Here is a 12465-nt window from a genome sequence, read left to right on the forward strand (position 1 = left end):
AAGTTGAACAACAATGGTGATACCACTTTTCACTTGTCTACACACCTTTTCTTCTTGGTTTTTTTTTCAAAAAGGTCATCTAAAGTACCCTACTAAAATAGATTAAATAAATATGGCAAATGCTAAATAGTGCTCCCGGGGCACTCTTTAAGCCATTAAATAGTAAGTTTTTTATAGAATTTTTATGGAAATGCGTGAAGTCAATGCATTGGAAATTGGAGTGTTTAATTTTTTGAATAAAAAATTTGTTTTAATGGAATGCTTAAAGAGTGTCCAGGGGGCACTCATTAGCCAGACCCAATAAATAAAAGGTAAAAAGGATATAAAGAAACTTGGGGGACTAGATCAAAACTCAAAATGTTTCTCATTAAAAATCTTAGTAAGGAAAATCAAATGTCCTTTGATAAGTGGAAAAAGAGCATAGAGATTAAACAAGAATTCAAAGATATAGTACAATAAAATCAACAAAACCTATATAAAGGTAAACTTGACTTATTGTGACTGAAATCGTTTCAAATAAGGCTAGACAAATTATTCTACCAAATGAAGTTGTTTTTAGATAAAACAATATTGGTCATTTTATCATAAGAACAATTTCCTTCTCTAAAAATGTGAATGACTTTAAAATGCATTTGAAAAAGAAGATACGGACAATATCCTCAACACACATCTTTCAATTTTCAAGCTAATCAAATTTTGTTTGTCTAACAATTTAGTGATTACATTCATACATTCCTAGATTCAAATTTGAACCACTACAAATTAATATTTCTATAACTATTAACTGAATTGTATTTATGAGACATTTTCATGCAATTTTTATTATTGGATGAAGTAGTGAATATCACCTAAACTTTGCAAAAATAACTTGTACTAGTATCTCCTAATTATTATTATTTTTTAACTAATTGTATATCCTAATTATAAACACATTTATAATAATATTATATCTCATCTAGTAGGAAACTTTTACCATACCAATATTGTGACATAGTGAACAGTAGACATCAAAATCAAAAGGAAATTTGCGTGGCATAAAGAACGGGGAAGGGGGTGACCCATAGTATTTGTACCCACTGTGTCTTCCATTTCTCTTGTGGGTCCTCCTTCAAACCTTTTTTTTATAAGTGTTTTATGACTCATTGAAAACTGACCCAAAAATAAATAATAATATATCATAAATAAATAAAAAGTTGCATATATAGGAGATCAATTTCCTCACTTGCATTGCATGTCTCGTTACTAATATCTTCTCTTTTTTTTCTCTTTCCAATTTCCACTATCACACCCAAATTTCATCAAAACTTTAACAATGAGAGTTTCATCACAAAATTCAGAAACCGAGAGCACCTCAAATTCATCACCACCAACATCACCATGTACAACTAACTCAATTCAAGACCAAGAATCAAACATAAACAACAAGAATCTTAAACGCAACCGTGACTCGAATAGACATCCCGTCTACCGAGGTGTTCGCATGAGAAATTGGGGAAAGTGGGTGTCTGAAATCCGTGAGCCTCGCAAGAAATCACGGATTTGGCTTGGCACTTTCCCCACGGCTGAAATGGCTGCCAGAGCGCATGACGCAGCTGCGCTCTGTGTTAAAGGGAAAACAGCCATTCTCAATTTTCCTCACCTGGCATCATCTCTTCCAAAACCCGTTTCTTTAGCCCCTCGCGATGTTCAAGCCGCGGCAACTAAAGCAGCTCAAATGGACATCAAATTAGAATCACCATCATCTTCTTCTTCATTTACATCGTTGTCATCAATGACATCATCGATAACAACAATCTCATCATCAACAAGTCTGCTAATGAAAACAGCAACAACGATGTCTTCATCAACAGACTTGTCAACTACTTCTGAAGAACTTAGTGAGATTATTGAGCTACCTACTTTGGAAAATGTTTATGATGAGGTTGGAAAAGATGAGTTTTTGTTTGTTGACTCACAATCACAAGACTATGCTTGGATGTATCAGCAACCAATGACATGGTTACATACAACACAAGAAGATGGTTGTTGTGGTGATGATGGTGTTGTAACTAGTTTCGAGAGTTTTCTCTGGAATTACTAGGTTCTTGTTTTTTTCTTTCTCTCTTGTCTTTTTTTGTGAATGCTTTTGTTTTATTTTATTTTCTTTAATTGATTGATATGATATGATTATAGTTGCATCTATAATTATTAATGTCACTCTTCTTCTCTTTCTTCTTCAATTTTATTTTATTTTTCTTCTTCTTCTATCTATAATTATTATTTATTTTTATTTTATTTTCCACTTTTTGGATTCTAACCCCCCTTCATGGTTTTTGATAAGGGTAATGGCTTGATTTTCTGTGTTTTTTTAATAATCTATTCAGTTTTTTTTTAATGTGTATTAATATCTTTCTTTTGTCTGATTGTAAATGTTTATTGAAATGAGGAAAAAGGTAATAAATTTCCCTGTTTTGGCACAAACTATTGAGTCAATGTGTCCTACTTCATAAATAATTAATAAACAATGGAGAACGTTAACTTGTGCCCTTAAGACACATGTTAAGGAAGCAAAAATAGAAATTATTAAATGCTAATTTGTGCATTTTGACTTTTGAAGCATTAAATTTCTTGTATCATTAAATGTTGAATTTCTATTTTGGTATAACAAGACCCATAAACAATTACCTTATTGAGGCTTCATTTTTTTATGTAAGATAAAAAAATCAGAAACTATAGTATATGTGATTGTCTTCAATGTACAATTTTTTTTCTTGAAAGAAGAATATACTGACCAAAAAGAAGAATACTTTATAACACATTAGGGGAATATTGATGATGATGTTGTTGACCATTTTCTAATTGAGGCTTATGTTTGGTAGTAGTACAATGATTATGAATTAAAATACTAATAGCTAGTGATTATTTAGAAAGATAAATATTATTGCCAATCTTTTTAGGCAAGTTAAGTATATTAAATCAACTGATGACAAGTACTATTATTGTTCTTAAATAATATGAAAAATAAGAATAGAGATTCAATTTGGTTTGTACCAAAAAAGAAGAAGATTAATCAGATAGTACTTACATAAGATGGTGTTGATTTCTTCTATTTTAAAGAGAGTTTCTTGGTTCGATTACTGACTTGAGTATGCAACAATGTTAAAACTTTTGGAAATAGTTTATCATTCATTTAATCCCACAAGACAAAATAGATTAGTCTCTGCAATTGTCTGCAGAGGATATCTTGTTTAAAAAAAAACCAAAAAGAAGAAGATTCAATTTGGTATTTATAATTTCTTTGCGTCCAATTTAGTCATTGAGAGAAAATAATATCAAATTATCTTTGACATTTTTATACATAAGACAAATTAGCCACTTGGTTATACTCCCTTCAATTTATATATAAGAAACCGTTTATTTTTTAGATTCATCGTAAAGTTGATGTATCTGTTTATATTTTAGATTCATTGTAAAGTTGATGTATCTAGATACATCAACTTTACAATAAATCTAAAAAATAAATATTTTATTATATATAGGACAGGATGGAGTAATGATTTGGAGAATGAATTTGACATACGATAAAAATAATAAAGACTAATTTAAATATTATTTTTGTCACTAATTGAATTGGGCGCAAAAAATTGTGAGGGATTGAAAAGAGTTTCTTATTAAAAAAATTAAATTTTCTATCAAGTGTTAATGTATTTATTTTATTTTTATTTTTGTCACATTGGAGTCAATAGATTTAAACTTAAGATCTCATAGATTTAAACTTAAGATCTCATAGACCAAAACTTAATGGTTTTATTTTTTTATTTAGATTCACAAGTCTATATATAAACATTATTTTAAGCAAATATATATTTAATGTGATAAAAAAAAATCTTTATACGAATTAATTAAAAAATAGAGTCTAATATTTTTTTTTGAAGGAAAATAGAGTCTAATATATTGAATTGTATTTCTCAATAAGTATTTTTATAATTTGATTTCTTAACATTATAAATTAGAACACTAATTAGTGACATAAACTAAGAAAACACTCAATATATTGATCTCTTTCCCTCTAAATCTCAAGTGTATTAAACGATGATAAAATTTTAGGATTTAGTTTTGGTAAGTTGCATATGGATATTGGATAAAATCAATGATGAAACATAGAGATTTGAATTCTCTACATTTAATCTACTTAAATTAATCAACATTCAAGTAAAAATTAACTAAAAAGACAAAATATTGCATATATAAGTCATTTATGTGTGGTGTAAAGATAAAAATACTTTAAAAAAAATTTAAATATAAAAAATGTAGGAAATTATAACTTTAGGGAATTCAAATCCAAAATTGTACTGTTGGTGAAATTGATAGCGCTACGCACAACAATTGAGATCATCTACATTTCAATCTTCTAGTTTTGATAAATTTCTCTCTATTTCTTTCTTAATCAATCAGTCTCTCATTGTTTCAAAAAAAAAAATCATTCTCTCATTCAATTTCAAATAACTTTTTTAACCATCAATTCTCTCCCAAATATATTACTGTCGCCAAAAATAATATTCATGCAAAAAAACGAAGAAAAGTTAATGACTATAAAGATATGAAATCCATTTTGCCAATTATATGTTAGTATAATTGTTTATAAAAAAGTTTAAATAAGACAACATAATAGAAACAAGATATAGTGTTGATCTCATGAGCTTAGTTCAGTTGGCAACACAATATATACATTAATATATAACATTTTACCCATTTTCTAAACTAATTTTCAGTAGTTTTTTATCATAAATAAGGAGACGTTTATTTTATGTATGGTTGCCCATAATATTTATAATCAGAAATCCAATGTCTTTTGAGATATAAAATTTATCTACGAGTTATAAAAGAAAAGGATTTATTTAAGAGGAAGACATTTTTCAATAAATATTCTTATATATACTCTTAATAATTAAATTCCTGACTATGTGTTTAACAGATTTATTATTCGTCAAACATATCAATATATTAATTTTAAAACAATAAATTTAAATCATATATTTAAAAAAAAAAAAATAGGCTTGCAAAAGTTTTTTTTTTTAGAGTTTCTCAATTTATTTTCTTATCTCTTTCTTTGCATGATTAAAAAAAAAAAAAAACATTTCATCCCAACCTTTTCTAAAGCATGGCATTTCACAATAGTTCGGGTAAATTTTAATAATAATGTGGCCTATGGCGGATCATGTTTAAGGTTAGAAGAAATGACTCGAGTTGAGTCGAATTTCATCAGCTCGACTTGACTCGTTAAAAATTTGTTCAGCTTGAAACTCTGCTCAAGTTCATTATGAACTTTTTTTTTTAGCTCAAACTCGACTCGTTTTAAGTTCACAAACAATTCAGTTCACCTCAGTAAGTTCAACAAGTTAAGTGAATCATATTTGTTGGGGTGGGCCATGTTTCAGCCATACTACACCCTGGTTCCTCCTCTGGCCCTTATTGCAGGGAATTTAATGTGATTTCTCACTGAGCTTGTGGAAAAGAAAATTGGCGTCTCACTATTTTTATAGCTTGAACACCAATTTTTTAGGAAATGATTAATATGATCTGATTTCTCATGAAGTATATATGTTGAAAACAAAATTGGGCGGCAAACTCAAATTGATCATATTGATTTTTTATAACGTTTTTTAATATGATTAAGTAGACTAACTAGTTTATTGGGAATGTCATCTTATATGCAACACAACGCTTGTCATTTGCATGATGTTTATTTACGTGCACTTTGTCACTTTAATTTGTAGTTCATGCAACATATCAAACATGTAACATGTCACTTATCATTTGCATTTCATGAAACATATCAAGTGTTCAAATATATGCATTACACATCACTTGCATTTTTAAGGAATGTTAAAATATGATGCACATTTCTAAAAATTTCTAGAATACATTTAGTAATTTATAGAATAACTAAGTAATGATGTGCACCTTCATAGAATTTTCTAGAATACTTTATTTGTGCATATAATAAATCAATGTCACACATGTATTAGAAAATATCATGAAAATTCTAGAATATAGTATTCAGACTATACCTCTTAAACATATAAATAAGTGAATTTATGTACAATTGTCTTCAAGTCTTTGAAATGGAATGACAATAACATTGAGGGATTCACCGCACCGCACTATATGTCTCCTTCTGCAATAAGTTACTATTAATGTGTTGTCCATTTGTCCCAAGTCACTAGCTTTCACACTACTTGCTACGATCTTTCAACTATCAACAAAAGACATCTACACTATCCAACTAATTCTAAACTAACACTATACCTTTTTTTTTATAAGGCCAAGAGCATCTAGACATTAGGGAACAAAGCAGGCTTCGCTCTCATCATTTGCCTATATCTCTTTATTATATTAAAAAACGAAGAAAAAAAATATACAAAGACTGGGGGGGGACATAAACCTTAACCCAGTGAGTCCAAGGAAAATGAAACAAAGCAAACCAACTTCTAGATAATCCTGAAAGATAAAATAGAAGTCCTAGTCAAGGCGAATGAACGACCGTCAACACGGTAAAGGTTCACGTACCCTCTACTCCCTGCCCCAAGCAGCAAGCGATGATGGCTTTTTCAAGCTTAACAGTTTGAGATCAAAGAATGATACGGATATTGAAATTGTTGAGGAGCAAGTCTCGTTGTGAATCCAAATCACCTAGAACCAATTGAAAGCCAGAACGAGGGATGGTCAATCAATGGAACTAAGCACCACGAGCAGAAGAATCACCAAAACCGACGGGAACCTGTTAGCACAACGAACGACTACTACCGTCAACACGGAGTATCAGCGCACCTAACTCTTTCGAGCAATATCGGGCCAAATCCAGTCTTGAATAATCCAACTCGTAGAAAACTTCCAACCAAACATGCAGTAGGCGAAGCCGCCTATCTCAACAACCTTTCCGGCTGTGACATTAGAACAAAAACAACGAAAAATAGAACCCACCATGAATGAGAATGTTAAATGGATCCCGTCAACAAGGAAACAACCTACCCACTAACGAACTCGCGACAACACGTGTCTGTTGAAAGCTTTTGCCTCCTTCTTGTTGTGTCAATTTTGTTCCTCCATCGCCGGATCGAGTTTACTTCCTCCTCAGATAAGAATTTGTTTTCCCGTTACTAAGGCAACAACGACGGTTAGCGCGAGAAAACCTCTGACCGTGAAGAGACAAAACCGCAGAGCAATCACCATACGAAGGGTGATTTAACTCCTGTAGAACCAGTCGCGGCGGCCCAGCGTCGACGACTCAGCAATCCCCGAAAGGGGAAAGGGTGGGCCGGCCTTTTAGGGCTTCGCACCACTTGTATCCGGTGTTACATCGTGAGAAGCTTGGGTGAAGGTAAACGGGTCAACGAAGGCGGTGTAGCAGAAGATGAGGGGTGGGGGAAAGGCTACCGGCGACAAAAAATGATGAAGGAAGGGTTAAGGTGGCGGCGGTGCAAAACAGAGAAGGTTTGCGTGAAATTCAATTGATGGGTGATCTTCACCAATCGTCTTTCAACATTACTACCTCAACTATACTAACAAGGAAGAAGATGGAGATATACGAAGATAATGATAAATATGATTCGGGGTTTTGATAAAGTAGTAGCATCCGTCTTGTTACTTTGTCTTACCTGTACTTTGCCTCTATCTTTCTGAGGAGGTTTCGAAAAATGTTTTATTTAGAACATCTAGTACGATTAGTTTATTTTATTTCCACTTATTACTCCATTTTCTCTGACATGATAGGTGTATTGACTAATATATTTAGAGTATATGTTAACGTGTGTTGTTTGAATATATTAACGTAGTTAAATATAAAAAAAAGATTATATTCAATAGCATAAAATATGTAATACACAATTTTCAAAAAAAATTTATATTTTGCTTCCTTAGATACATGTTAAAATTTTTTATACATTGTTTTTGCGAGTATAGCTCAATTGATAGAAATATTACATTTTATAGGATTAGGGTTTGTATCGGAATCTCACACTTATACACTTTAAAAGAAAAAAAAATCATATACTAACGATAGCACGTCACCAATTAATTAAAACATCGTTTGTGTGATAGAAATACGTGTCTTGTTTTCTCACCTTTCATGTTTTTAAGAAAGTGCTTCAAAGTCAACATATTCTTAAGTAGAGTTGTTAGAATGGAGATCAAAATCAAGGTTTCGTAATTATATGATGTTCACGTTTCTGTTTTATAATGATATATATATATATATATTATGCTATTTGTAAAATGAATACTATATAAAAATCTCTATAATAAAAAATATCCTTCGTCTTTAAATATAAAAATGAATACTTCCTTTGTCTTTAAATATAAAATGCATACTTCCTTCCTCTTTAAATATAAAAAGTTATTCTCTACATGATAAAATATAAATAAAATTTAATTTTTAGATTTATTATATAATTAATATATTTGGTCAATATTATAAATTAAATATATTTATTATGCAATGAACTTAAAAAGTTAAATTTTACTTATATTTTGTTACGGATAGAGTATTAAACTAATAAATTTATCAGAATTGTAGTATATCACTTACTCCCTTTATTTTTCTTAAGTGTCATTTTTTACCACTACGTACACATGCCAATACACGACTTTGATAATTAATATTTAATTATCTATTATAAAAAATTATAAAAATTTATATTTTGAATATATTCGTCGAGACAAGATTAATAAAAATATTATGATCAAAATAAATTATGTAAATAGTGCACGTGATCAAATTACGACACTTCAAAAAGTAACGTCTAGAGTATTAAATTACTTGTTAATGTTAGTTTTTAATATTTCAATACAAGTTAGTAATATAATTAATGATGATATATTAGATAAAAAGAATAATAAATACATATATAAAAATATATAGAGAGTTTCATTTTTTTTATTTTATTTTTGGTACTTATATAGAGATATTTTATATTTAAGTACAATTTTTTTTTAAAAAAAAAACTTATAATTAAAGTCGGAGGGCATAATTTTGGAATAAATTGTTTTTCGTGGACCAAATTGAATTGTGTTGAATTGTGTTGTCCAATTAGAACTTTCTCCCTCTCTCTTTGTCTATTCTCTCAATATTTTTGTCCAAAATAATAATAGAAAATCAAATTTTTTCCATTTTCAAGTAAAATGGAAATAGAAGGACAAATTAACTCTTGGGAGTATATCGATTAAGAAAGTACATGTAAACAAGTTGTCCATTTTTTACAATTTCAATTTAAAATTATTATAGTACAATGTAGATAGTTTTTTTTTATAGTAAATGTAGATAGTTTTTTTAAAAATAATGTGTATTATTAGTGGATAAGACAATGATGGGGGGTTTTAGATAAAAAAAAGACAATGATATATTTTTGTTTTTCAGTGATGAAGACAATAATGGTTGTATTCCCTAACTACAAGTGATGCATTTTTTGGTAGCATGTGATTAAATAAAATATCAAATTGACAAAAATTTGCATCTCCACGTAAGAAAGTTGAGTTTAATTTATTGCCGTTTTTGGAATATTTGTCTAATTTATATTTGTTGATATGACGAAATGTTTTTGAAATATTGCTCTAATTATTGTTAGTTGAATATTGTCCTACATATTTGACTCATGATATTTTACTAAAATTTATACTTTAATTGTCGTTATGAATTTAATTCAACTGATAGAGACATCGTATTTTATAGGTAGAAATCAGTATTTAAACTCAATACATTGACTTAAATAGGTGGAATTTTAGCCAATAAACACCACACAGTGGTGGAACCAGAAAAAATAGTCTAGGGATTTTTTTTTAATATACAAATTAAATACGAAAAATATATTACATATAATAATACACGGTGTAAAAATATATGTTGGTCAAATTGTGTTCAAATAAGATTTTTTTTTTTATTTTTAGCAAATAAGATGTTCTGTTGATATTTATTTATGTTAGTTCAGTTAATTTTACTCAATATTTTATAAATTCAATTAGGTATGCGTTATTTTTGGACGAACAAAGTCAAAGTTCATTATTATAAAATTAAACTATATAACTTAAAATAATACTCTACGTACATATATAGAGTGAAATGAAATCATCAATAATAGAATATAAACTAATATTTGCACTAATACTTGAACTAATATATATCATGAGTTTCTTATAGTCATTAAAAATAAACTCTAAACAAATATTTACATTAATATTTGTACAAATACATGTACAAATTTTTTTAAAATCATCAATAATATATTTGAATTAATACTATACCTATAAAAAAAATATTTTTTTGGGGTGGGGAGGGCCGTGGCCACCCTAGTACCGCCACTGACACAACATATAAGAACTCAACTTATCTTCAACCCTATTACGTACTAACATTAATCGCACAAATAGGGATGGCAATTTGACCCATACCCAGAGGGTACCCGCAAAAATTACCCACAAGGGGTAGGGTAAAAACCCGCATTTTGGGTACGGACACAGGTATGGGTAATTACCCGCAAAAATGAACGGGTACGGGTGCGGGTACGGGTACCTTAGTACCCACCCCGCCCCATACCCGCATAATATATATTTATTTATTTTATTTATATTATTATATTATAATATATGTAAATCAATTTAAAACAATACAACTCTACTAAACTATTACATATTTTTAATAAAAATATTTATTTATAACATAATATAAAAATAATGTGAATATTTAACATAAATATGAACTTATTATAAAGTTAGTAATAATTTTGTTTATAATTTTCATTAGTCAATATTAAAATCTTTGAAATATTTTTAATTCTATTCAAATTATATGATATTTTATAATTGATCAATTTATTTTTAGTAAAAATGTGGGTAACGGGTACGGGTATGGGTACCTAGGTACCCATAGGGTATGGGGACGGGGACAAAAGTTGTTACCCACGCGGGTATGGGGAAAGGTACGGATATTTTTTCAACCTGCAGGTATGGGGATGATACTATAGTACCCTACCCATACCTACCCATTGTCATCCCTACGCACAAATAGTAGTTTATAAAATGTGGATGTGAAACCAACAAAAACTAATATCTTGTTATTCATCTTTGATATTAATGTCCCCCACGTTCATAAATTTAAGTACAAACTAATTAAACTTATTAATATGATAGTTTCCATGAACATAACTTATTGGATAAAAGATATTGCATAAAAATTATAATGTGTAAAGATTGAGTTTCAATGCAAATCTTGCATAAAATCCGTTTTATCCTAGAAAAAGACAAAGTATCTTAACCCAAAAAAAAAGACAAAGTATAGCTACAGACATGGATAGCTAAATTTTTTTTTAGATGAAGTGGTAAATTCACTGAAAATAAACTCACATAATTGTAAGATCTCGGGTTAGAAGTCGGATCACGACGTCCGGCCTAACAATTTCGACATTTTTTGTTAGTGTAGCTAAAAAATCTTGTTAGCGCAAAAGTAAACAGGAATATCATAACGAACATATTTTCCAGGTTTAGTCTTATGATAATAGTGGGTTTTTTAAATTTCTTATAATTATTATTCATTAGTGATGATTAATTTATATAGTTTTACAAAAAAAATAAAAAATTGTTTTGAATTCAGTCTTTATAAATTTGAAAATTGATTTTTTTAAAACAATTTAACGACATATGTGATCTAATATAATCATGGCGTTATGATGTCTAATAAGACGGGAAAGTTTAAAGTAACAATTTTTAAATTAGTAGAGGTTGAATTAAAATAAAATAAAAAAATGTATAGACTAAAATTTACTATTTAAATATATTTTTAGTGGACAACTTGCAACATTTCTGCTGGATTTTATACATCAAATCATTTTATTTTTTCTACTAATTAATTAATCGTACAAAATGTCAATTCTGAAAGAACTTTGCCACATTTTTGTATGGATATAACTTTATCAACTTTGATTTCTTAAATCACCTGACGACTTATTACAGTTTTGGTTGTTCTTGGTGGCTTAGCTTATAGTGCTTATTATACATATATTTTTTTTTTTTGCCTTTTCATAAAATAAAACCCTAATCTTAATCTGTCCAAAATACATATTATATTTTTATTTTAATTAATCATTTTGCTAAGAAGGGAAAGTCATTGCCGACCTCCAGTATCTTTCATGCAATTTTGGGTTTTAATTAAATATGCCAACTTGTGTCCAAAAAAAAGTTCAATATGCCAACTTTTTAGTTTCAAAAGCCTACTTGTATTTTAACAATGACAAATTTTACAAAAGCTATTATTCTATTGAAAGTTTATATTATAATATAGAGCATTGATGAAAAATTTGGCAAAAATCTAAAATTATTTTATATTTCATCGGTTCATACATTTTATTGACCGAAATCGGTCTAAATTGAATTGATTACATCCATACTAATCTCATACTTGTATGCATGAGTGCAATAGAATTAATTTGTGTTAGAATA

At 29.0% G+C, this 12465-nt stretch overlaps 1 protein-coding gene across 1 annotated transcript; it reads left to right on the top strand.

The window, feature by feature from the left end:
- Nucleotides 1–1189: 1189 nt before the first annotated feature.
- Nucleotides 1190–2191, top strand: LOC123902889 (ethylene-responsive transcription factor TINY-like). The gene has a single exon (XM_045952710.1). The coding sequence runs from the start codon at nt 1313–1315 to the stop codon at nt 2078–2080; it is 768 nt and encodes a 255-aa protein (XP_045808666.1). The 5' UTR covers nt 1190–1312; the 3' UTR covers nt 2081–2191.
- The last annotated feature ends 10274 nt before the right edge of the window (nt 2192–12465 follow it).

Source organism: Trifolium pratense, linkage group LG1, assembly GCF_020283565.1.
Source record: "Trifolium pratense cultivar HEN17-A07 linkage group LG1, ARS_RC_1.1, whole genome shotgun sequence".
In the NCBI taxonomy this organism is placed as follows: Eukaryota; Viridiplantae; Streptophyta; class Magnoliopsida; order Fabales; family Fabaceae; genus Trifolium; species Trifolium pratense.